Source organism: Dicentrarchus labrax, unplaced genomic scaffold (genome assembly GCF_905237075.1).
Source record: "Dicentrarchus labrax unplaced genomic scaffold, dlabrax2021, whole genome shotgun sequence".
NCBI classification, from domain to species: Eukaryota; Metazoa; Chordata; class Actinopteri; family Moronidae; genus Dicentrarchus; species Dicentrarchus labrax.
The window spans coordinates 654,368-682,147 of NW_026136724.1; the positions used below are offsets into that span (position 1 = coordinate 654,368).

General features: G+C 39.8%; 2 protein-coding genes across 4 annotated transcripts in view; both read left to right on the forward strand.

Moving 5' to 3' along the window:
- Positions 1–368: 368 nt before the first annotated feature.
- Positions 369–14,936, forward strand: ssuh2.1 (ssu-2 homolog, tandem duplicate 1). Of its 2 annotated transcripts, none has more exons than XM_051393134.1 (12): positions 369–502; positions 5,401–5,496; positions 5,587–5,671; positions 5,800–5,929; positions 6,327–6,387; positions 7,452–7,576; positions 7,713–7,775; positions 8,364–8,443; positions 10,268–10,360; positions 10,504–10,609; positions 11,043–11,150; positions 11,838–14,936. In XM_051393134.1, exons 1-12 carry the CDS (start codon positions 478–480, stop codon positions 11,970–11,972), a joined length of 1,107 nt encoding a protein of 368 aa, XP_051249094.1. In that variant the 5' UTR covers positions 369–477; the 3' UTR covers positions 11,973–14,936. The 2 variants fall into 2 exon arrangements, with proteins under 2 accessions (XP_051249094.1, XP_051249093.1); XM_051393133.1 differs by lacking the exon at positions 8,364–8,443 and adding an exon at positions 8,508–8,617.
- Positions 14,937–16,808: 1,872 nt separating this feature from the next.
- si:dkey-49n23.1 (semaphorin-3D) overlaps positions 16,809–27,780 on the forward strand; it is a 92,071-nt gene continuing 81,099 nt past the window's right edge. For both annotated transcript variants that reach the window (XM_051393131.1, XM_051393132.1), the window contains exon 1: positions 16,809–17,027. The gene's annotated coding sequence lies outside the window, so the exon portion shown is untranslated. The remainder of the gene's footprint in view (positions 17,028–27,780) is intronic.

Here is a 27,780-nt window from a genome sequence, read left to right on the forward strand (position 1 = left end):
TCTTGAACAATATTCACTCTGAATCATACTTTCACTCATCATATTCCACTTTATTGCATATAGTGTATATATATTTTATATTTTTACATATCACTGCATCCCCTGTGCTGCTGTGCCACATTTGAATTCCCTCTATGGACGATCAATAAAGGAACATCTCATAAATTACATTATCTTATCAGCAGCATGAACCTTCTTCCTGTTGCATATACATATATATATATATATATATATATAAATATATATATATATATATACATATATATATACAGGATATAGTGAGTTATTTTTTAATAAAAGCAATCTACTCCAGCTTTAAGAACTCATGTTTCAGTTGGGCTTTTATTTCTAAACTCCGGACCGGAAGCTGTGCCTAGCTGTCGCTGGGGGGGTTTGGGGGGGTTTCTTGGTCTTGTGTCTGCATGTTGTTGTTGAAGGAGTTTCATTCACCTCCGACCGACGGCTGCAGGCTGAGGAATGGACAACACAGAGGACTTTCTCGGTGAGCAAAGAGCGGCTTTTTACTGACTGTTACCCCGAGAACAGAGAGCCTGCTGCGGCCTGCCGCTGGCGTTCACACCGGGGCAGAAGTTTTTTACCCCCCCTCCCTCTGGAGACTGCTCCGTGCTCCGTGCTGGGGGTGAAGTTTGGAGAAGTGTGTTTGTTAGAGTCTGTAGATGTAGAATAATCTTTATATAATAAAGCTGTAATAAGACTGCAGCTGATGGTTCATTACACTGGTTATGTAACAGCAGTGGGTCGGTGTAGAGACTTATAATAGTTATATTATATTATATATATTATATATTGTTATCATAGTTGTTATTTCTGTGACTGTGAGTGTGTGGGACCTTATTTATTGTTGATAACTCACAGTATTGTGTGCTGTTTAATAGGTGCAATGGTTTAAATCAGTTTCCAGCCTTTTCTATTATTTACTATATACATATTTTATGGATATTTCTTATATTAAATGCACAACAATAACAGTAAAGAACAAGTGAAGCTGTAGAACTGCAGGAAGTTTGTGTAAAACCAGCGATTATTTCCTGTGAATGTGGATCAGAGATGAGTTTTAATTCATTATCTGTTTGTATTGAGTTTATATTGAGTTTTAAAATATAAAGACTTTACAGGCTTAATTTTCTATAAATTCAGTATTTCCTTCTCTCTGATGCCTGTTCTATTTGCTCTTTGGTTCTTATACCTGAATACTTTTTTAACACAGGACGATGAGACATAGGCCTATAGTGTATAATGTTTAATATACACAGTAGGTTTCCTTAATATCAACATCAAACTTGTTCTGACAGTAGGAAAGGAAAACGGATGTCCAACCTTCAGTGAACATTGAATTTATGAATCATATCTGATGTTTTTACCATATAGTGCAGCTCTATATAATATTATGATAATATCAGAGATTTACAGGGAGAATTCAGCTGCTTCATAATTTATAATCCATTCATTGTGATGATGTAATATTGTTTTAGGGCTGTGTAAGATACGATACGTGGGTTTATGATTCAATATACTGCGTCATATCCTGAGACTGTAAGGAAGGTGATATATTGCAATATTCGTATAAAGACTAAATCACTATATGGGTACAATCTGAGTAAGGAAACCAGAACAGAGTATTTATCTCAGTGGCTGTAACATCCAACATCAGAGCCCTGAGTGCACAACACTGCTGTCTATGGGCCCAAATCACAAGTTCCATTACGACATTATATCCATTCTTGGGACACTGATATCACAAATTATGATTCGATTCAGAGGCCTGCGATCGATATCAGGGTTCCTACGCATCCTCCTGTCATGGAAATACCAAGAAATGGATTCAAATGACCAACTATCCTGGAAAATCTGTTTTCCTGGAAAATGTTAAAACTAGATATTTTGTTTGAATCTCGACTGTTTTTTCTGGGTTTTTCTGTCCTCTTGCAACAAACTTTTGGCATCAAGTGTATTTTGGAAATGCTGTAGACAGTCACATCTCCACTTCTTCTTTTAATTGGTTACTAAAGGGTTGGTACTGGTAGCCAGTTATTACTTTGAACTTACACACACCTTAAAACAATGATGAAAATACGACCAAAGTCAGACCAACAAGAAAAGGTTGAATTCCTGCACACACCCAGCGGTTTAGGCTGTGGACCTTCGTCAGGTGACATTAAACGAGTTAAGGGTTAAATGGTTGACTTAGTTGTGGTCATAAGAGGTTTGTTTGCTGTGTGAGTCACAAGGTACATTTCAAACAGAGGCCAAGAAAAGCATTAACATTTCAAAACAATAAGCAATAAAAAGAAATAAATGAATTAAGATGAGATTTAATGAAATAAAATATATAGAATAGGATGGAAGTGACCAGAAATGCAGTTGTGGTTCAATGTAGGAATGCACAGTTAATCAAAATATTATCAACATCATAATCTGGCAATATGTGCAATACTCATATCACAGAAGCTGCAGTTGTTTGATGAAGGTAAAATGTGACAAACTGCATTATAATGAAGCGCTGTAGAGCTGCAGAGAGGCTCTGACCTACAGGTCTTCTTCTCCAGATGTAAGAAAACCATCGCAGCTGTTTTGTTCTGACTTAAAGAGGTGATCTGAAAATTTTCCACTTTCTCCAAATGACCATTTACATTAAACAATCTGAGGTTTTTTTTCCAGTGAAAGGAAGATGAGAGAGTGTGTAGTCCTTCAGTACTGAAGACACTGACTGTAGAAAGCTGGGGATTGTATTCCTTATTGTGAAAAATTTACTTTTTAGTACAGAAGTGTGCTTCTGCTGAACTCTGTGAGTGTGCATGATACTCTGAACTGAAGTTACTCATAAAAAAGATTTTTAGTGCTGTACAGAGCCAGAAAAGGGCCCCGTAAGTGTTCTGTGGGAGTATTTTGGATGCATTGTCCAGTCAAAGCTTCAGTAATCAGATCTCACATTCTTTCTCCCCCCTCCTCCTCTCTTAATAAGTCTGTATCTCCCTGCCTCCCTCCCTCTCTCATGCTGTTCTCACACTCCGTCCATCTCAATCCAGATCTTTTTGGGGAAACACCTTCTCGCTAGTATTTTTATCCCTCAGCCAGAGGTATTGTGTGCAGCGTCTGTAAGCAAAGCACGCTGTTGTATTTTTATCCGCCGGGCAGCGGGAGCTTGGAGAAAACACGGCTAATGAAAAACACTCAGAGGAGCAAAATCATGACGCACGCTCCAAAACAGCCACATGGTGCCTCGGAAGTGTCTCAATCAAGGCGCTATTGTGTAGATTTATGTAATATTACATTGTTGTATAAAAACATTATATTCTTTGGTATTTTGTGAGCTTGTTTTTGCTGATGCTGCTGCCTAGCTGCAGTTCGGTTAGTAGACACAGCATGAATCCCTGCGGGCTCTAAGTGGTCATTTCGTTATATATATATATACATATATATATATATATATATATATATATATACATATATATATATATATATATATAAAGTTGTTTTTTTAGTCCTGCCCTGGTGATGTGGCTTTGTGACTCTTGTAGCATTGATTTTTATTTTCTTTGTCATGTTTTAAAGTAAAGTTATTTTTTACCTACTGTAGCTAGATAGATAGATAGATAGATAGATAGATAGATAGATAGATAGATAGATAGATAGATAGATAGATATTGCACTGGAACTGTAAATATATGTGAGCTATAATACACAATATGCAGAATATCCTAGAATACAATATTAATTAAAATATTAAATATTAAAATATAATAAAATATAATTTAGGGATGCACAATAATTATTGGGGCAGATAGATTATCGGCCAATAATGGGACATTTATGTTGTGTATGAATTATTGGCATAATTAAATTACAGTCTTTATGTTGTATAAAAACCAAAGTATGTTTGTGAAGTTTTTTATGAACATTAGATGTGATTAGTTTTCATCATACATCAAGTATGTAAAAACTACAGGTTATGAACTTATTTTTAAAACACAAAATGTGACATTTTCAGCTGTAGGTAATTATCAGCTATGGTATCAGCTGACAAAAGTCCATATTGTGCATCCCTGATATAAACAGAATCAAATACTGGTGACCAGAGGGAATGTCTGAGGGCTTCTGGTGGATGGATGGAAATGCATGGTGCTGGGGGGAATGTTAGAAGTGGCTGGATACAGATACAGGGGGGCAGACTGAGCAAAATTAAAACAACTGTGGCAGCTGTGGCAGTGATATGTTACAAAGTGAAGACATATATGAAGGGAGGAAATCGTGGGATCTGCTCCTTCGTTAAGCCGTTGGAGGCGTGCTCTATTTACAGATGTTTCATGGTTCCACTGAGTAGAAACCTTAAAATAACAAAGATGAACACACATAGGGTGTGGGTAGAAGTGGTATTTGCAGTGTAGTTACTGCAGCTTGTCCCTGCCTGCATGTACAATGGGAGGGGTGGGGTCTGCTGTGGCACACGTGGGTGAGCTGAAAAGGAGTTTTCTATGATTTATTCATTCAAACTCCTCTCACAGACAGATGACTCTGTTTCTGTATTGCCCCTAACTTTTCCCAACTGTGCCAATTTGGTATCTTGGTTACTTGCCACCAAGATATAATAATAATCAAAATCTTCTATTCAGAATATCAATGGGATTTTTATTTTCTAGAATCTCACTGTTGATCTCCATACACGTGCCAAATACAGAGGTTATAATTGACAGGTGTCCCATAAGCTCATTATGTGTATCCATTACTATTAGCAATGTTAGAGTGACTTGTAGTGTGTAAATTATTATACTGATATCTCCTGATTTGTTATTAATGTAAGTGTGACCTGTTGTGTCCCAAACGCCTCATCTGTTACTCTAGGCTATAGCCAGTTTCCTGACAGCCTTTCCTTAAGAATGCATCCTCCCTTCCTGTCACACTGACAGAAACACTGTCCAGCCCTCCTCAGCATGTTGCAGAGAAGAAAGTTGATTATTATTATTATCACATGACCTTTTATGACATCAAGACATATTTAAGGAAACAAGGAAAACAAAGCTTTAAATAAAGATTTAAAATGTCTCTGTTTGAGCTTAACATTGAAGAGACACAAAGATGGTCAAGTTTTCATCCAAATGTAGCACATATTTCAACTGAAGGTTCATTAATGCACATTTCCATCCGCTACTGTTATGTGAATATTGGGTTCATCAAGATAAACGGTGGGTGGGGATGATTCTTCAGTTAGATGCCATTAAATCATTGCAGACACAACAACATGACATAAATAAAAAAGCTCCAGTCAAACGTCAAAGTGTGAAGACGTTTTTATCAAAAACCTGCAGCAAGAGAGGAAGGTCAGTTCTTCATCTGTTATTCCGAGGAGTGTTTGATTATCTCTTCCTTACTTCATGTTTTCAGGTTCATGTGATCCAAACATACCAGAGGAGGGACCTTCAGCTCCCCCTCCTGGCTGGTTGGATGACATACATGGATACGTGGGCCACAAAGGAGGAGGTGAGTCTTTCGTTTTCTTCTCTTTTTATTTTTCCTTGAACATTTCCCAAACTTCATCTCCTATAATTTTGTGTTAATGTGTATGTCCAGAGGATGAGAACCCATTGTACCCACCTCCCCCTGCCTACAACCCCCAACCGGAGCTCAACAAGAACACTGTAGTGCCTGATGTCAGGTAACACATCAATAATTCACATTTATAAAATACTTTGCTGATGATTCTGTGCTTTATCTTAACAATAAAAAATGAAGACATGAGGGATAAAAGAAGTATACACTACACATGTGTCTGTGTTTCTCCAGGGTCCCCACAGTATCGGAGGATGTGGCCAGAGATGCCCTGCTCAAGTTTGTGGAATCGAAATGGAGGTACAGCTCCAAACCTGCCAGGAACCTCACCTTCAAAGAACTCAGACCCCTCACTGTGTACAGGGTAGGAGCATTTCTTTTGCACAGATGATATAACTGATTCTAGCAGCATGACGCTAACCTCTTCAGCAGCTGCCATTGTTGTTTTAGAGCTAACAGTCACTTCTCACGCACGTCATCACACACACCTAGTGTTATACCATGCCTGTAGCTCATGTTGTAGCTGCTTGTAGTTCCTCAAAGGTCGCTGATTGGAAGTAGATGGATTTGTACAGACATTCTTGGTCCCCAGAGGATGAATCCTAGTTACTTAAGTGATCCCCTGACTTTTCCTGTAGTGCCACCAGCAGGTCATAGTTTTCTCTTGGATGATATCATCTCTGGAGAACTGTAGAAACCATTGTAATAATGTAAAAGTGTGCCTGATCTGTTTTCTGATGGTATGTCTCTTCATTATGCAGTATCGACTGGAGACCTACACTGAGACCAGAACCAGCGGCTGGCAGTTTGAAGCCTACAATGGTAAAACTTTACTCTGATCCAACAAATTACTGTGTGAGGCTGTACTTAGCCACAGTGGTGCTTTGCATCAGCATGCTAACATGCTCACAATGACAATGCTAACTGTCGATGTTTAGCAGGTTTAATGTTTACCATGTTTTTGCAAAGGAACACAAAGTTACAGCTGAAGCTGATAGGAATGTCATTTGTTATGCAAGTTTTTGGTGATAAACCAAATTAATGGACAACTTAAAAATGTGACCTGATGATGGTGCTACATTTGGGTGACCATACATTTTAAAACCCCCCAAACAGGACCTGCACATTTATGTCTGCACATATGTATGCCATTATGCGCATCGGGAAGCAAGACAATTATTGCAACACCATGGACGCCATGAGTACAGCATTTACGTTGTAGGTACTTAATGAAGAAGTAAGTCTCCTGGAGCCAGAAGCACAAGTATCATATATGCAAGGTATGCAGTTGCATAGGGGCCCGCAGCAGTCCGGAGCCCATAACAGACTACTTGTATCTGCACCGCTGCTTTCATGTTGATTGACGTGAGCTGAACTGACATCATATGCAGCCAATCAATTTACACGTTGTCACAGGAGTTATTTATAGTGACAGTGAGCAAAGCTTAGTGTTTGGTGTCTCCGTCTCACACATTCACTAATAAGAAAAGAGCTAGGACAGCACTGCCATTCAACTTTGCCACACTGACATTTCGTGGGAAGATGAACTTTTTCAGCATGTATTGAAAAGTTTACAATGAATCTACGCATGGTGGAATTAATTATAGGTTATCCCAACTGGCAGAACAAGTACATTCCAACAGGGTCAACTACAAGCACAGGCACAGAAGGGCGTGATATAAAATACATAAAAACAGATGAATGTTTTCACTTCTTTAATTCACCAAGTACAGTCCATTTACCATCCTGACAGAGCTGCAGGCATCATAGCCTATGACTCATAGGTTAGCAACGGCCTTGACAATGACACCATGGTTCATTGAGAGCTGACAGTTAAAAGTTCCACTCTTCACTGATTAAATGTTGTCTTTTTTCCCTTCAAACAGGACAGCCAGTCGATGGTCCGCAGTATGGTATAAGCCCTCCACCGTGGGACATTCCCTTAACGTTGCCTCAGAGATACACCAACAAGGTGGAGAAGGTCCGCGTGCCACACTCATCCTTTGTGAAGGTGGATTTATCTTAGACTATCAAGCATTCTTTGATTTTCTGATTTGCTATTGTTGTTTCATACTATTTTATTTTATGTTCTTTGTATCAAAGTAACATGCAACATGTGTGCTTCTATGTTTGTGTGTGTGTGTTAGGTGTGTCACAAGTGCAACGGCTTTGGAAGAACTCGCTGTATTGCCTGTCATGGTAGAGGCCAGGTAAGATGTCTCATTTTAAGACCTGTTACAGTTTGTAGATGAAAGAAGGCAAGAGTAGAAGGAAGAGAATGTGGTAAAGGTCATGATTCAGTTCAATCCACATTACAAGTTCACTGTAGCACTGCAAGTTCATGGTTAACCCACAAAGTTCTCTACATAGATCCTTTTACAGGAGCAGATTTTACGTTTCTGTATGTTCTGTATTGTATACAAAATGGAACTAAAAGGACAATGGAAGTTTATGTTACTGTATGTTACGCCTTTACACACTGACATGTCCATCAAGTAATGAGGGACATTTTTATTATTCAGAAATTATGTAACACAACAAGAAAGGGTTCCTTCTTGAAGCACAATTCAAGTTTTTCATAAGCCAAAAGAAATAAATGGAAGACCTATTACTAAAAAGTAAATCCCTCATGTCCTCGTAGACAGGACAGCAAAACAAAAAGTGAGCCTCTTTCTCAGTTTCACCTTGATCACACAACAGGCAAACTCTGTCTTCCTCTGGAGTGGCATTAAACCTACTAGTCTTTAGGGCAAATGGTTTCTGGTGGACTCAACTCAAATCCTCATCTCACTTTGCAGAAGCGTTGTACATTCTGCCACGGTCATGGAGTTTCCAGGAACAACCGTTGCTCTTCCTGTCATGGCCGGGGTCTCAAGAGGTGTGAGTCCAGTTTGCCTGCTTTCTTTATATTCTCTGTCTGAATGTCCTCTTCCGTCTTGCAGAAGCGTTGTTCAAGCTGCCATGGCTCAGGGTTCAGAAGGAAGCCTGGGAATCACAAGCGGTCCTCTGGGAAGACACGTTGTTCTTTCTGTCACGGGAGAGGGCATAAGAGGTGAGAGAGACCCCAAAACTCTTGACGAAAAGAGTTTGGGTCGTGAGGTTAGAGCTGGTAGAATAGAGTAGCTATAGGAACAGGACCAATCTGCAGAGCTCATAATTTTTCATTTTCTCTGGCCACCCATCCTGCATCTGGTCAGACCAATCACATGACTTGTCAATCACAAGGTAGCCACTAAAGCCCTAAAGCATACCATGCTTTATGGTCTATTTTACTCTAAATGGGGACATTATTTACTAAATGAACATCATGCTGTATGAAAGACGACTTGAAACTAGAGACTGAGACCATAAACTCATTAGGTGACTGTTTACTGAGCTAATAAATCAAGTCAGAAGTCAACTAATTTCTCCATAAGACTGCATGGTATCAGTGTTTTATTGTAGCTGCTCCCTGCTGGCAATAACATATAACGCAGGTTTAAGACACTTCTGCCTTGGCTTCAGTTCACCCAGAAGCTCTGTCCATTATATCAGTGTCAATGGCACTGCCCCAAATTGCATGTGTCGCTCAGTGCTATATCACGTCTTCAATTGCTCTGACTGGTTGGTCTGACGTCTCGTTGCTCTGATTGCTCTCTTACCAAATTCTTAAGTACTTATAATCAGATCCCAGTAGGAAGGACAAAACTTAGAGCTAAGAGCTTAGAACCGATGGCATAGATAGAAGATGGTATCGTCAGTGTAAAAATGGATGTACTCCAATATCAGTGAAATTTTTCCGATTCTCAATACAGATTAAATACCATGGTAAAAAACAAAAACAAAACAATAAATCCCATGTACTTCAACATATACTCTTTTTATGAAAAACATTTTGAACACAAAAATAACAACAGTTGCCCCTTTTCTAACAGATTGCTGTATTATTAACTCACAAACTACAACTGCTACTACTATCTGCTCAACATGCTTTTCCCTTCATTACTCTTTTAAGCTAATCTGCTCTATTTCTCTCTCCCTCTATATGTCCTCTGACTTTCTTCCACAGTAAGTTTCATAAAGTAACAGGACTCCAATTTTAGATTCTTTTCACCCACAATCCTTTTTTCACAACAGCAGCTGAGCCACATGTGGTGGAGGCTCATTGCAGCCAATGTGGTTCCGAATGGCATCGGGACAAGCTAATGTGTTTACTGCCGTTCAGTCTTGCTTTATCTGGTCCTTGCTTGTAAAATATCCATTGTATCTGCACCAGAGAGCGTCTGTCTCTGTGTTTCTGTGCGATTGTCAGTCGACTGTGTAGGAGGTTCCCTGTCAGGATCGGGAAGAATTGAATCCCCGGTACCTATGGTACTGTAGAACAACGAATACTGTCATGTTTTCAGAACTTAGGCTTCAACTTGGCACTGAAGTATCGGTTTGGTAAAAATATAGAAATGTATAGAATCGGAACCATGAATGAATCATGAAAACACAGATAAATATACAGCGATACAGTTGCGGTGATAGGATACAACACAGACTTTATTCTGTACTTTCCTCAAGGCCACTTCTGTGTCTGACTGCTTCCTGTCCCACCATGGCAGTTCTACTTCTTTCTGCAATTATTTTTCTCAAAATCTTTCACTTTTTTCTCTCGTTTTATGTGAAAAGGCTGTAGAATATTTGAGCTGTTGCTTCGATCTCTCCCTCCCTCCTCCAGGTGTATCTCCTGTCAGGGCCACGGCCACAAGACCTGCACTGTTTGTCACGGCTGCCAAAACCTGCTGCATTTCATCCAGCTCACTGTGACATGGTAGGTCAAAGGTCACACGCACTCATTACCCCACAGTCTCTGTCCAAATTCCTTCTCATCTGTTTCTTTGACTGTTTATGTGTGTGTGTGTGTGTGTGTGTGTGTGTGTGTGTGTGTGTGTGTGTGTGTCTGTGTGTGTGTAGGAAGAACAACATAGCTGACTTCATTCCAGACCGCCAGCCGGACTTTCCTGATAAGAAATTTGAGCAGGTGACAGGAGATCCTTTCTTCATCGACGAGAATCTTCTGGTAAAAACAATTTTTATTTTTTCAATTAGGAAATCCCCATCAGATGCGAGACATCAGCAGCACATGAACTGAAGCATTCATCCAGTTAATCCACACCAACTCCAGCTGTCCTGTTACCATCTGAGCTCCTGATTAGCTGAGTGTTCACCAGGCTGAATGAAATTAACTGGATAATCATAGTTTTAATTGCAGCATGAGGACTATTTAAGAAGAAAACTACATTGTTATTTAATTGATTAATATAGTTTAATTACCCAACCCTCCAAAGCTATATATACTATATATACCTGCTAAACACCAGCATGAGAGCTCTGCTATGGTGTGTATGTTAGCAAGCTGACGTTAGCTTTTAGATAAGTACAGCCACACAGAGCTGCTGGCATCGCTGTAGACTCTTGTTGACTGAAGTCTGTGTTCACCTTTCTGTTTCCAGGTGTACCCTCTCCATGGTTTCCCCGATCAGGAGATCTGCAATATTTCTGCAAAACTGATAAACGAACACCTGAATTCCTTCAGCTCCACCAGCCGCATCCTGCAACAGGTACAAACAAGCATGCACACTCATCACTCTTCATACATCACTGAACGGCAGTGCCCTCTACTGCCTTTAAAAAAGTGCATTTATTCCAGTTCATGAAGTCTTTTTGTATTCCTACCTGGACACGTGTGGATCACTGAACGGGCCTACAGAGCACAGGCTTTATCTTCAAAATGTCCCTGAAAGACAAAGACTTCAGAGACACAAAACCATTACAAACATTGCTTTCAGTCTCTTTCAGTCTTCTGTTTGCTCCTATGTAGGGCTGGGCGTCTTTTCGATGTCTGTGCCCAGTTGAGTGTCTCATAATCTTTGAAGACCTGAACACAAGTTATATTCACAGAGCCTCGTCCTGCATTCAAAAACACTGCATTTGTCAAAAAAGAAGCCTATTAAGTATGTATTACTATTATAAATGATAAACAGACAGAGAATTGTATAAAAAGTTCCTAAAAACATCAGGAAAACTCATCTCTGATCAATATTCACAGAAAAATAATTTCCTCAAAATTCATCCAAATGGCTGGTTTTACACAAACTTCCTGCAGTTATTGTGTTCACTGTTTGTGTTCATTGTACAGTTTATCAGATGTGCTCCACTGTTACTGTTAATATATTATGAAATATCCATAAAATATGTCATGTTGTCAATGAGTGAGTGATACTGATGCCATTTCTTTCTGTCCGCAGCGTCAGACCATCGAGATGGTGCCCTTGACTCACGCTTATTACACGTATAATGGAAAAGACTACAGCTTCTTCGTCTACGGCCTGGAGAACAAAGTCTTTACGGCCAAATATCCCTCTGCTTGTTCGATTTTATAAGTAAAAATACATGCCCATGTGTAGTACGGGTCATGTCTATGGGATTCGTGAAGGTTCACACAAAGGGCAGCAGGTAGAAAGAGCTGAATCATCCATTTAATGTGCCGGCATTTATTTACCCAAAATCTATTGTAGTGTTTGTTTACTGTGTTTGAGTAAGTTGAAAGTCTACTGTTAATGTCAAATATGAAGTTTGGACTAGTGGTAGCTACATAAATCCTTCATGATTAATCTCATTTACGCACCAGTATAATCATACGAGCCTGCAGGTGTCACTGGTGTCAATATATTGATAATCTGGTGTGTCTGGCAGGCTGCCAGCTGTTTTAGGTGCCTTAGACGATTATTGATTGAATTTCTAGAATATTAGCTTTATTACAGTATATATCTTTTTTCTGATCCCTGTAGTGTCTGTCAGGCTCCATGTAATCCAGCCTGATATAGTAGAACCACTGCATTTTGTGTGTATTAACATGTACAACTACCTTCGCCTTCGGGTCACTCCGCTGACTTTCTGATGATGAGAAACGCGTTGATATCAGGCAACCACTACCTCTATATTGTCAGGTCAGACTGAAAATGTGTGTCATGGGATCAGCAGTCTGTGCTTGCTTTTATAAAAATGCCTTTACATCTCATTCAGTAGATCAGATATTTGTTGCCAAATGATAACAGATAATCTTTGATTTATAGACGTCTTCATTATCGTTTCTATGTGCAGAAGCAGCCATACAGTACTCTATTTGTACTTTGACTTCTCATGGACTGAACAATTGCTCAGTGTTAACCTCACTTTCTCCTGCTTTTATAAACAGACATTTTTTTATAATTTCTACAACGTACAACCAGTCGAAGCCTTAATATTAGTATGTAGATCAGTCAGTTGTAAATCCTCCTTATTATTGTTATTGAAACATTTGTCATTGCATCTCTGATCTCTCCTTTCTGTTCCTTCCAGTGTAGTTTGAAACAGTTTTCTTGGATAAGGTAATAGCATCAACACTACCAACATACATGATTGATGGATTGTGTAAAGCAGGTAGGCTATGTTGGGTTTGAATGGGACTCAGACCTTACCCCCCTGCTCTCTGTTTGATCATTATTACCTAACCATGAGAATAAATAATATGGATTTATTAGGATTTGGATTTGGCTGAAAGCTCCAGGATCAGACGGTATTTTGTGGTAGTGGAGATCAGCAGCGAGTGGAGTTCAGGTCAGAGTCGAGGAAGCTCAAAACACAACAGAGAGCCAAAGTGAAGAAAACCTCAGTCAAAATCCCAGTTTAAAAGTTAATAAAAGACTTTAGAAGAGACATCTGTGAGTTTTATGGATGTGGATATAATGTTATTCAATTCAAGACCCTGACAATGCCCACCATGAGCAAGCACTTGGCGACAGTGGCAAGGAAAAACATCCTTTTAAGAGGCAGAAACCTTGAGCAGATGGGTTGGGTTTAAAGAGTGAGCGAGATAGAGAGAGATGCATAATAACAATAATAATAACAATAACAACTAGCAATAATAATAATAATATCCATGTTAGGACATTGGAAGTTTCTGTGCTGCTGCATTTGTAGTTTTTTATTCGCTCACAAAGTAATTTTGTTAAAGTCACAAAGGTTTCAGTTTCAGTTTTTATACTTTATTGTGTCCAGACATATCTTCCATACATTTCATGTTATTTAAACATCGTGACAACACTTTTTGCCTTTTTTAATAATCTTTTACCCAAACACAAACACAAAAAAAGAAAACACAGTATATGCACTAACATTAATTAGTACAGATGTTACTAATCATATTGCATGTATACAAACATATTCACAAATACATACATATCTTAAAGTAAGAAAGGTCAGGCTTTGATATTTTATTATGTATGTATGTCGACTTCTACAGTTCAAACCATGATTCGTCTATATTTCATTAATATTACTCAGTGAATTCATTTCTTACAGCAGCTGCTGCATTAGTTCTGATTGGTATCAGAATATGAAAAGCAAAGTTAAGAAACTTGCTTTGTTTTTCCAGAAAGAAAGATGAAAGAAAAGCTGAATAACAGACTGTATTACTTTATAGAAGCTAGCGGACCACAGGCTTTGAATAATTGATCAGCTTAGTTAAAGGTTTACACTCCACTGCCTTGGGGACAAATACGCCGTCAAAGTATGTCCACTGACAGACTCAGGCTGTTATTGTCAGTGTCTGACAGCATTATGGAAAGGATCCCTACAGAGATAGACCTTTAGTTTAACCACAAACAGCCGTAATATCACTATCACTCTCCATCAGACTCAGAAACAGAAACAGAATAAAACTCATTAAAAGCGTCTCTGTTAGTGTTTCCAACAATCACCAACTCTGGTTTGGTGGAAATAAATCCTTAATTCACCGACGTAGATGATAAAAAACAAACCACAGAGAGGCTGCGATACAACACAGGCAGAGGGAGAGAGACACCATGTGACTCTGTGTCTTTATACAGAGAGGTTATGTTTATGTGTATGGTTAAGGTCATGTATGAATATAACAGCAAATACCAAAAAGACCACTATCAGAGTTTACTGCCAGTATATTTCTTGAGAACCAGTGTGTTCAGCAGCATTTTATACTGGATTCATTTTTCAGATATATTAAACTTTTGGTATGTTTGAGTCAAATGTTTTTATTCCTTTCAGCTCAGGTTTCAATGCATAAAACAATCCATCCAAGTCTGAACTTTTTTATATGTCTGACGATATTTCAGTGACTGTTTAAGGATTTTATATGTAAAAGACAGAATATGTGGGAGACACAGGAATGTGCTCACAACAATGTACATTTCTTTGCTTTCTGTGTTTTTCTTCATTTTTAAAGCAGAAGGAAAATATGTATTCTTTCATATAACACAATAAAACCTGTGCATGTACTCAATAAAGATGTTAAAATGAAGTTCATAATAAAGTTCTTTCTTATCATCGTCCTTCTGAGTTCTGTCTACAAACATTTGTTTGAAAAACAGCGTGGAATCATTTTGTTTTAATACGACTCCTGATGGAAGTCCGGTGACGTTAATCAGAAACAGGAAGATGCAACATGACTAAAGGACTAAATAAGAGTGAACAAACTTTAACTTCCTTATAATAATGACAAACATTGACATAAATAACGTGGAATAACTAGTTGGAACAAATAAATGTTTAAAAGTAGCGTAATAAATGTGTGTTTGTGCTACTTATAAGTGGTAATTAAAAACACCTTTGATTGCACAGGAAGAACTAATTCTCGTAATGAAGTACATTTGTTGAACATAATTTCATTAGAAGTTGACATAACTCAAAAAGACTGTTGTGTTTGTTTTGTTGTTTTTAGTTGTTAAATTTGTTTATAGATAAAATACGACGCGGTATTTCCAGTCGTAAAAAGAACTTATGTAAAACTTAATAATAATGTTGCGGGTCGGATTATATTATAGTTTAGACATCATGTTGCAGGCTGGAGGGTGGGAGGGAGGGAGGGGGATGGAGGGCCTGAAATGGCCCCCAGACCGACAGTTTGAGATCCCTGCTGGATTAGAGAAATGTCTGAAAAATGAAAAACAGATTTATGTATCAGAACTTTGATTTTTCTTCTTTTCTCTCGAGGTTAGGAACATAACAATCTAACAATATAACTTCAGCTTCTACAGGACTTTTACTGTTATTTGAGTGTTTTTAGATTGTTAATAACTTATATGACTACTTGTTGAAATATACTATATATACTGAATATACTGTATATATGTAACAGTTATATATAGGCCTGTTTAAGCGATTGAAATCAGACTGAGAGAGTTTATCACACAGTCACACTGCCAAAGGATTGGAAGTGCATTTGGAGGGGTTAGTAATCCCACCAGGTGGCGCTCTGGTTTATACAATAATGGCTTCTGAAGGTATGTTCACTGACATCATGCTCTGTGGGAAATAAAGCAATTTAAATTCAAACTCGCTCAAGAGCCAAAACTTTACACTGACTGCTTATTGCATTAACAGCCAGTGACCAACCTAAATATAATAAACTGATCAACTTATAATAGGATGCTTTATTATACAGTAAACAATCTGAGTAGTACACATGCAGTGAATGTAGTAATAAAGTAGTTTAACGCTGCTACATTAAATATTCTCCCTGTATCAGCAGGTTTTAATTAAAGTAAATTGTACTGATGAAGATAACTCTATGTTAGTTTTGTTAAAGTAAAGGATCTGAATGTTTGATGCTAATGTAAATTCAAACTGACATTTCCCACATTTACAGACATTTTTCATCTTTCTCTCTTTCTGATAAAGCTTAATATTGACAATATTATTTATATTAAACTGGTTTTATTAAATAAATATTTTATTAAAATGTATTTCTTAAATATTATTTTAGCCTCTTTTATTGTAGCTTTTTGAATATTCTGTTTAGCAAACATATATTTCTATCTTCTATGTATTTTATTATAATGTACATACTTCAGACTCTTTCTTTCTTTTTCATTTGTTTCATATTTTTCTATTTTCTTTATATGTTGTTAGATATTGTAATATAATTCCTATTTTAACGCTCTTTTTATTATTTATATTTCTTTAATGTCTTGTGAGCCCCTTGTGTAACTGTAAGGAAACAAATTTCCCCCGGGAATCAATAAAGTATTTCTGATTCTGATGTGTGTGAGATAAAGTTAAATTGTATGTACAGTAGATATGAGTGTGAATATTCAGGATCGTGATCTGGAGAGTCGGACTTTCCGAGCAGCGCCTGAATGCGGCAGCGGGCAGCCGGGCGGGGGGACGGGGTGTTTGAGGGTGAAGGAGTGGTTCAGTTCAGCCCACATGTGTTCAGTTTGTTTATAACGTGTGGAGCCTTCAGGTGACCGGACACTCAACTGTCCAGATCCAGACCCAGATCCAGACCCAGATCCAGACCCAGAACCAGAACCAGGAACCAGGAACCAGGAACCAGGACCCAGAACCAGGAACCAGGACCCAGGATCCGTCCTGAAGTTCAGCTGAAGCGGATTTACTGAGACCCACAGAGACCCAGATCGGTGAGTTTTATTCTGCAGTGTGGATGTCTCCTGATGCTGCTGGAGGGATGTGGACTGACTGACTCTTATACAGGCTGATGGTCAGAAAGCAGGAAACAAGTTATAACAAATATAAATATAATATAATAAAAATAAAGTTTAATTTGACTTTAATTGTTTAAACCTGCTCATATTGAAGTATTTCAGCCTGTATGAAGATACTGTCACAGCTTTATCTGGATCACAATGAGGCTGCTTCGTGTTTCTTTAACTTAAAAAAGTTGAATTAATAAAAACTCTGCTGGTGTCACTGGGGAGTTGTGGTTGGTCCTTGAGGAGTTTCCAGGGGTCCTTGAGGAGTTTCCAGGGGTCCTTGCAGTTGTTGGGGAGGTTGCGGGGTCGTTGGAGGAGTTTTGGTGGTCAGTGAAAGGGTTCGAGGAGTTCCTGTTGAAGCCGCTGTGCTCATTCTGGGATGTTTCAGAGGTTCTCGTAGAGGTTTTTATGGTCCTCAGATGTTTCCAGGACTTTAGGTGGTCACTGAAGAAGATCTGGTTGTCAGTTGTTGGGGGGGGGGACTGTGTGTATGGACTGTATATATTCCCTCCACATCGGGGCTGTTGGTACCAGAGCTGCTGGTTCTGGTTCTGTGAGCCGGTGTAATGAAACTGTCAGCTAAAGACAGTTCTGCTGTGAGTAAACCTCCCCCAATTGTCCCCTGCCTTTCCTGTTATGGAGTTCAACCCCCACGCCGCCCCCTCCTCTCTGCTGTACAATCTGTGAGTGGGACTGCTGTTTCCTGTTGTGTGTGTGTGTGTGTGTGTGTGTGTGTGTGTGTGTGTGTGTGTGTGAGATTGTTGTTTTCCTGGCTGCATTGTGTCCCCTCTCAGACGGTAGTCCTGCTGCAGTGATGATAATGGACTGACGCTGACACACACACACACACACACACAAAACACACACACACACACACCTGGGGGGTTCATATGTTTACTTCAACCTGTTTTCAGTGTCGCTGCACTTTGCTTCAATGAATTAATATATAGTAAATAATATAGTTCTTTAATGATTACTTTCATTATTGAGTCCAAGACCCGTCAGTCCCAAAGAGGTTCAGTTTGTAGATCTAAAAGCAGCGAATCCTCCTGAAGATCTCGCTCAAATAAATAATCAGTTATCACAATAATCACTTCATGGTACAGACACTCATTTCCTCTTAAACAAGTTCATTTCAATTAAAAACAAACTGCACTTATCTTAAAATATCTTTATCAGATTGAGGTTTTTGTACGTTAAACAGCTCAACATTATAAAATATAATATAAAATAAAGAAAAGAGACAAACTACATACATTTGACTATTTTTACATTGTTGCTCCTTTAATTCAAACCCCTGCAAGGATTCTGTTTTGATTCTGGCGCCTCCTGTAGACAAAGGTTCTGGATTCCCATCCCTATTCAGTTAAAAACTCCTTGTAGTGTGTTAAAGTTAAGGATCTGAAGAGCTCTACCAACCCCGGACTGGTGTATGGATTCAAAATGTACCAGAAACATAACAATAAAAGCTGTTTTATCTTGTCTTTGAAACAAACTAGAGCCCATTAAAGCTGCTGTGCTGTGTCTGTGTACCCACTGAGAGCTGAGTGGAACCCATTTAAGCTACTTGACTGCCTCTCAGTCAGGGTCCTCCAGTGGAGAGGGGTATTAACACCGGCTCGATCCACTACGAGTGACACAAGGTGAGGAGTCCGCTGACTGAGAGGCGGTCAGTAAAGGAGAGCTGACAGAAAGAGATGCAGATAGAGATCGCAGAGCGTGCAGCGGCCTTTCTGCTCGTGCTTTTAAAAGCTGAATCGAGTCAGCTGGCACATCACTCCAGGACTAGAATCAACAAAAGCTCCAGATAAAAAGTCTTATCTGATGGCTACTGGCCAGAGAGAAGTGGAGTTCAAAGCCGCCGCGCTTTCTGTTTGTTTCAGTGCCTCGAGTAAACTGAGCAGCGGAGGAACGGAGGTATGCTGGCCCAGAAAACAAGATCTCATCACTGTCCATTATAGTTAAGTCAACATTTATTTATACATCCCAAAGTCACAGTTTGCCTCACCCTCTGTCCTTAGACCCTCGATTGTATGAGTAAAAACCTTTAACTGGGAGACTTAATAGGCTTCCTTCTTGATAAATTCAGTGTTGTCTTGTCCCTGACACTTGGACATTGTTCAATTAGACAATTTACATTTATTCACAGAAGAGAAGTTTTCCTACACCCCTTAAAATCAGCAATATAGCTTTGGTGACCCCTAGTGGGGCTCCCGACAGCTCCGGAGCAAACCTACTGCCTCTCAATGGTTTTTGGCTGTTCTGGGGTTGAACCTGACACCTGTCAGTCACAGGATGCTTTCTCTAACCTCTCGGCAGCAGCGTGTATCGCACTGTACAACATGTTTCCTGTAGTCAGAGCAGACACCGTCTTTCTGTCTGTTTCTGTTTGATCGCCGTACAACTTCCCAAATGCATCTCTGAAATGTGCTTCTCATTCTCCACGGATGTAAGGCGTAGCTTCTTTTACCGCCCTGATTTCTTACGGGTTATACCTCCGTTTGAAATGCAGGTCTGTTTTCCATTCAGTTCATTCTGGGTTTGATGCCAGCCCTCCCTTCATCTGACCTCTCCATCTGTAAAACGGCGCTGGCAGCAGGACGGCTGTTTCAGGCTCCCTGAGGCTCAAAGTGTTCGGATCAAGATTTACTTTCTTCTTGTCTCTGCAGTTAGAGAACAATGTGAGCATTCCTGAAACGAGGATAGGTTCGTGCACACTCTCTTGTTCAGTAGTGTGGACCTATGGTGGCGTGTGGAGTACTGTTCTGAAGCCTCGAGTTTGGCGTTATGGTCGTCGCATGACAGTTTGTCGGAGACAGCAGAGGTCATCCGTAGCAGGAAACAATGGCGGCTCGCCTGGTCACACACGATCTGGTATTCCAGATAAACAGTAAAATATGTTTGTGAACAGATTTTAGGTGAGAAAAAGTCAACGCCGTTCGACTCCGGTTTATGGTGCTCTTGTTCAAAGCTCAACAAAATAGACAGAAACTGCTATCTACAGTTATACATTAACATAAACAAAAATAACAACATCTGCAGACAACAGTGCAATGGTGCAGAGTGCAAAGGATGCTGGAATAAATATTTATTTGCAGGTATTTGAGGCAGGTGGATGTGACGGTATATACATTATATACAGTTTGTTTGAGTGAAGGTATTTATGTTTTAAAAAGAAACTGACAAAACAATAAAATAAAGGTAAATAGTAATAATAGTAATAAGTAACCAGCCTAAATTTCAGTAATTTTGTGTTATTTAAATTGAAAAATGTAATTAGTTACATTAATAGTTACCGCCAACAGTAATGGAATTACTCCCAACATATTTTCATCTGTTGATTATTTTCTCAATTAATTGTTGTGTTAATGAAACATTTTCTTAAAAATATTCACTTTATTGTTTGTATTTGCCTTAAAAATGACTGAAACGATTCATTATTCAAAGATTTTTCTGATAATTGACTAATTGATTGATCAACTAATTGTTTCAGCTTTAATGATCAATCCACCAATCAATTTCAGTGTCTGTCTGTATGTGTGTTCTGATTGGCTCCCGCAGGCTTTCTAACTTGCAACTGCACTTGTGCGATAACCAAATACAAATCTCTGTGAAGCTTTTATTTGACCTTTAACCCTCAATATCCATAAACATCTCATCGCGTCGGCGTGTCCCCGCTGCCTGATAAAGACTGATGTGTGCTGTTAGTGTGAGTTAAGACTCGTGGGCCAGTGACTGCGGGAGTCTGGCTCTTTGAGGCCGAAGTGGGACCGAGGCAGAGTGAGACTTTACATCACTTTTAATGGAGGAGCTGACAGTGTGCGTCCAGTCAGTATCGGGGACGTGGCCCATTTCACAAAGTCACTTGTAAACTTTTTATATCCTCAGTGGGCGAGTTTACATTAGTGAAGGGAAACTAGACGAAAAACATCACGGAGTGGCGATAAATTCCCTCGCAGGTTTTTTAGAGAACTTAAAGATGCAATAAATGAGGTTTTTATTACCCGGTAGAATAAATTATCTGTAGTACACTGTGTGTGTGGGGGGGTTGAATTTGGGTTATTGATCGATACAAATGTCTGGGATTGAAAAGCAAACATTTCCTGAATCAGTAAGATTCAAATACTACAGTGAAAAAGATAAATGTATACACCGTTCCTAAAGGGAAATGTGACTAATCATCCGGAGAAAAATGCTGAAACTCTCTCCATCATTTGATTCAAACTGCTGTAAATTCTCATATGATAATAATAATAATAATAATAATAATAATAATAGAGTAGAATAATAGCAGGGGGTGTGGTGTATGAACACATAAAGACTGGGTAAAAAAGAGGTCAAGCGATTCAAAGTAATGACTCACATGGAAAATGATGCGTTATGTACTTTTCCACAGAACTACATCCATCATTACAACAGTCGTCCAGTTCACCACCGTGCTGCTCTATTTATAGCAAAATACTTCTTTTATCCACCTGTTGATTACAGTTTTTCCACTTTTCAGTTTTTCCCCAGTCAATTTTAACCTGCCGTCAATGAAACTCAATTTCTGTAGTTTTTCAAGTTAAAAGCCTATCAATAACAGAAAAGTTAGAATACTTTCAATGTGTAAAATGGTAAGTCAACATTGAATGGAAAAGTGAAAGAACTAATATTAAATGACTTTTTGTTGCACTGAAAGAAATGTAATATAATATTCATAGGTATGTTTTCATTACTGTATAATCACCTGAAAATAAGAATCCTTATGTTTTTGTTACCCTCTACGTTCTAAGTCCACCATGTTGAACCGGCATGTTTCTATGTTCTGTGTGTTTCTCAGCCACCGTAGTTTCTCCTTCGTACTTGGGAGGGGCCGATAAAGCGAGGGCTATGCAATCCGCAACTACACCTCTAGATGCCACTAAATCCTACACACTGGTCCTTTAAAGCTGGAGTACTTTCACATACAACATCCATTAAATTCAGGCCTTTATTAAACGAGTTCACACAGAGCTGATTAAGCCGATCACCACCTGGTAAATCTGTTGGTATTTCACGGCACACAGAGTTTTTAAATGTGGTGTCTGTGGCGACTTTCCCATTCTAGAGCACCGGTATTGATGCGTTTTACATCCCAGCCAGCAATGTCAGAAAGGATGTATCTGCTCACCAGTGGAAGAGGCCCAGTCCGTCCTCAGAGTGGTCGATTAGCTTCCAACCCCTGGCAACGAGCCAGAAAGTCTGTATTTCAAAGTTCACCCGTTCTACAGAAACAGATTATTCTCCAACTCCGTCCTCTAATTACTCTGTGGACCCACCATCAATCCGCCCGGCTCCACGGCTGACCGTTCCCTGGAGCTGACAGCAGAGCACTGGCCGAACTACGGGAGGTAACTCGGGAATCACTAAACTTGTCTATTAGACGCAAGAGGTCTCACTGGGGTCTGTTTTCTTTGGCAGTTTGACAGTTGTATGTCTCAGTATTCCTGGATCCCAGAGAGGAGTTTTTGGTTGAGATACGGACTCATTCATTGCTAATTGAACTGTGGAGTTTATTTTGAGATCGAACTGTATACAACACTGTGGTGGTCTTCAAATATTTGAGTATATCTTGTGTAATTACTCCCGCTGCCAGATTGAGAGGCAGAAGTTCCTATTTGAGAATTTACGATAATCAGAAGCGGGCATTTAAATTTTACCCTCCACCCCTGGTTTAATACTGTTTAACACTAATGATGCAACTGAAATTAAAACATTAACTAATTACCCAATTGCCATAATTGATATTAATCACTGCAGTAATTAATCACCTGAGGTTTATGCCTGAATCGTCTGCATATACACATTACTGCTGGTAGTGTGATTCCCATAGACACCTATATAACTGGCTCTTATGTACGTAATGTATATCTGTCATTTGGGAAGTCATTTGTGAACAAGATTGATGATAAAACAATATGAAGGCCTGTGTAACGCCCCGATCCAGCTGCACACACACCAACCTAATGTCACCTTGTCACTGCTAACGAATGAAATCAGCCTCTCTCTTTAACACAACCCAAACTTCCCACCACGTTTATAAAATACCCACAAGCCCCACGCCCATGAAATCATGTCTTCCTCTGTTCCCAAAGTTTGATGTTGAGTTATAGTCTGAGAAACTGAATCTTTCAGTTATGATTATTCCCAAAGCAAGAATCAGAATCATTCCTTAAGGTGCTTTGATTGGGTTATAATTGCGACTTGTTGCCATTGGAGGTGTAAATTGCCAGAAATCTCAGCAGCTTCTTGGGTGTTTCCCTTTATATGTCATAGATTATTAAAAATGTTACTATGTATTTGTCATATGTTTGCTTGAATTGGATGACTGGATGTGTGACTTCTGTTGTGTGGTATGACACCATTTTTTAAATTGATATTCTAAAGAATCTTGTATCATCATCTTAAATCATACCACTGTGGTTCCCATGCTCTTCTCATCTAAACACAAAGAAGAATGTGTAAAGTGTGGATAACCTTTTTCCATCAGTCCATCCATTTTCCACCACTTAGCGGAGTTCTGGTCGCGATGGTGGCAGGCCAAGCAGGAGCCCTTCTCCCTCGCTACTTCCTCCAGCTGCTCCTGCAGGATCCCGAGGCATTCCCAGCACAGATGGGATAATTAATCTCTCCAGCATATTATGGGTCGACCCCAGGGTCTCCTTCCAGTTGGACATGCCCGAAATACCTTCCCCTTGACATGCATGCACAGTATCATTCTTATGGTCATTACTCTGGTCCTGACCAGCTCCCCCTTCATCGTGACAGCCTGGTACCACAGTCCCATCTTCCCCCTCACTGAGGAACGTTAACTGCTTCACTTTGTGGTAGCACCTGATTCTCAACCTGAAAATGTTAATCCACCATCTACTGTGACCCTTCAGCCCGGGAGACACAAATCATCGTCCATCTTCAGTGGACACTTGTCTCTGAGAATCATGTCGCTCGGACTTATACCCTTATACCCGTCGCATAAGGTTCAACCTTTCCCATAAGCCAATGCAACAGTGCATCTGGAAAGGCGTTTGGTGGCCAGTGAAAGCTGGTTTTGGTTTCACAAAGATTTGTTTTGAATTTTGGAACTGATTACAGTCATTTTCTTTCTATAGATTTTGGACTTTTGGACTTTGAAATGCTCTGGAGTTATTGGATTTGCTTGATCACACGAGTCGGAATCTAAAGCTATGAAATATGTGGATGGAAACATGGTTACTTGCTTGTTTCTCATTAGAGCTTCAGTCTCTCTTTAGTCTCGCAGAAACAACGCACGCACACTTCTTAATGGGCAAGTTAACAAAGAGGTTTTAATTTTTTACAACTTAACCTATAGCACATTTATCTGGGGAAATGAATGTGCACAGATGCTCTTTTTCACCATCCCTCTGACAGTCACTCTCCTCCCAGCAGTAATTTCTGCGAGCCGCCCTGTATCACGCCAGCATTTTGTAGCTCCACTGGGGAAATTTAACTTCAAGGGTTTTGCTCGGTGACGGCACACAAGTAGCTGATGAGGGAGGGGAAGCAGTTCCTCCGCCGCCCACTCCCTGATTTTTCCGAGTCAAACTTTACAATCACAAATTAATTCCAACAACCACCCAGTAGTCGCCTGAATCAGCAGAGACCTCCCCGCCCTTCACCTTGAGGTTCTTCTGTGAATGATCGCAGAGCGTCTTAGAGTTTCATCATCCCGTTGTTGCCTACTCAGGCTGATCCCTGGGTTAACATCACAAAATAAAACATTCAGAGCTGTGATTAAACTGTCACATGCCCTGAAACCACAGCTAAACACACACGCGAAATATGCAGACACACCACACTGATGAAGAGCCCAGAATAACATCCTCTTCATCCTCCGTGAAGGATCTCATATGATTAAATAAATCCTCTCTTCTTCTTTCTTTTTCCTCCAACCCACAGCTCTCTGGCTTGGGACCCTCTTGTGTTTAGAAAGCTGGAAACACACACACACACACACGCACATACACGCACACACACTTTTGTGAGGCTGAGAAATTCCCCACCTTTGAGTGCACCAGAGTTTTCACCACAAAGGACACAAAAAACACCAAAGAATGAGACACAAAGACAGACAAAGTCCATTCATTACTTCATGTAAAAAAAATAATGTTATTGTTAACACTCATTACACTTACTGTCAGTACATTCCCACAGGACAGGGTGGTGTGTGTGTGTGTGTGTGTGTGTCTATACAGGCAAGGTAAGCAAATGTGTATGTTTCTACTGGTCGATACACACACACACACACACACACACACTGAGGGTTGGGAAAGTTCTCCTCTTAATGCATAATAGTGTGTATTGTAAGGTGAGTGTGTGTGATAGTTTTCTGTTATGGTTGAACGAGCTCCAAGCTTGGGACAATCAACAACTGTGTGTGTGTGTGTGTGTGTGTGTGTGTGTGTGTGTGTGTGTGTGTGTGTGTGTGTGTGTGTGTGTGTGTGTGTGTGTGTGTGTGTGTGTGTGTGTGTCCGACCTCTAGGCGATGTGCATCCACTGACGTAGAATAAAACCCTATTGTGGTTAATGGTCATTAGGATGCTCTGTGTGTGTTGTTGTTTTTCCTTCCTCCTCTGCTGTTTCCTGAGTGTGTGTTTGTGTGTGTGAAGGAGATAAAGAGAGAGATAAAGCAACAAAAAAGAAAGAAAGAACGTCTCTACCTAATGGTTAAATGTTGTCTGTGTCGTGTGTTTTACATTTACTTGCGTCGGCAGTGATTTTTACTTTCTTCACTTTCTGGTGGAGAGTTAGATCACATCTGTCCGATCAATATAAGGCTACAGCTAGCATGAGTTAGCTTTGCTTAGCATATAGACTGGATACAGGAGGAGACAGTTAGCACCTCTAAAGCTGAATAATTATGTTATATCTCGTTTATTTCTTCTCAAACTATTTCCATTAATGTACCAACCAAGTACCCTGACTAGTGCAAAACCTTTCTGGTAGAATAAAAGCCTATAAAGAGCATATGTAATACATATAATATTTCTTTTTATAAGTTACACTTGAGAAACACGAGCTTGTGCTTCACTGTGGATCGTCATTCTCTGTGGCAGGGAGGAAACTGCAGTACTTTAAACTACCCCTAGGGCTACATGTACCCCATTTGAGAGTGTACCCAAGTGTATTGACTATTAAAATGTCAAACTATTCTTTCAGACTTCACTGCCCGGTGGGCATGATTGTTCCTATATAAAGGATAATACTAAAGTCTGCAACAATGAATGAATATATTTCTTCTTCCTCTGTGCCGTAGAGCTCCATTGTCGTCCAACGACTGTTAAACACACATCAGTGAGACACACTGTTGCTGTGGGTGACTTGTTCCTGCTTTACCATGAACACAGTCACACATACACCATCCTGCTGCCCCAAATACTCACTATAGCACCAAACGTGGATTCATCTGCCACAGAAAATAGTTCCCAATGAATGCACTATTTATACCTTTTTGAGTAACGTTTCTACAGTGAGCGGCTGTTTAAGGAAACTATGTCTTTGACACATTTTGTAATAGAGCTATAGGAACCAATGGGCTCGGGGCTGAGTGCTACACTCAGGGTTGGGAAGTTGTAAAATACTGAGAGACAGATTCTGCCTTTGTTTTTTCTTTCTCACATCAGATCTTCAGAAACACCTGCAAAACACCTGTTGGTGTGACACAGAATTGTGTTCATATTTCATAAAATCAGGGTGTGAAAGTGTTATAATCCTTTGGTTTTCTTGCATATACATTTGGATTTTAACAGTGTGGGCTGGGTTCTCATTTTGGCGTCACATTATTAAAGCTTTCCTGATATTAGTCAAGCCAACATAATGATATATGACATGCCAAATGTTGCTGCTACAGGAGCAGAAATCTGAATGGTGACAGAGTAGGAGAGACCAAGCAAGTAAAACTTTATTTTTACAGCAAATTTCCTACCAGGGGGAAATGCAGAGTGTTGAGCACAGAATATTAAAAGTATATATACTGACTGACAGACGCACAGACGGAGAGCAGACCACCCAGTTAGGCTTACATCAGTGTCCCAGAGGACGTGACAGCTGAGCAGCACAGGGTTTATGTATCGGTTGCCTCACAAGGAGCCAAGACAGGCGGGTCACTGCAGAGGACGCGAAGGTCAGGGCCCAGCGTGGGTCACTGGCCTGGTTCTAGTGAGGGGCCCCGCGTGACTACAATGGAGGAGATTAGCTCTGAAATGTCACGTTCATCCTGAGAAAAAGTGCCATTGCGTCCTACAAGAAGACTGACTGAGAAAACAAACAAACTGCGGCGTGTCTTTAAAAATAGTAAGCACTTGTGTGAACCTCCAGAACCAATGATAGACTTTAGAGTTTTGAATGAAGCTTTTTTAGCCACATTAGAGACGTGATATGATGATTCGGGGCTCTGGGGATGCCACAGTTACTCCACCACTTTAGTCCAGACTAAAATATCTCAACAACTGTTTGATAGATTGACATGAAATTGTGTACTGACGTTCATCGCCCCCAGAGGATGAATCCTAATGACTTTGGTGATCCCTGACTTTTCCTCTGGCGCCATTATGAGTTCTGGCTCTTGGGTTTGAGTAGTCACAACAACTATTAGATGAGTTGCCATATTTGGTACACACATTCATGTCTCCCTCAGAATAAA

Bases quoted from the DNA above. Each gene is read 5' to 3' on its own strand.
- ssuh2.1 (XM_051393133.1), top strand. From the start codon at position 478: ATGGACAACACAGAGGACTTTCTCG. The intron at 6,388-7,451 runs GTAAAACTTTAC...CCCTTCAAACAG, and splicing joins GCAGTTTGAAGCCTACAATG to GACAGCCAGTCGATGGTCCG. The intron at 8,618-10,267 runs GTGAGAGAGACC...TCCCTCCTCCAG, and splicing joins CACGGGAGAGGGCATAAGAG to GTGTATCTCCTGTCAGGGCC.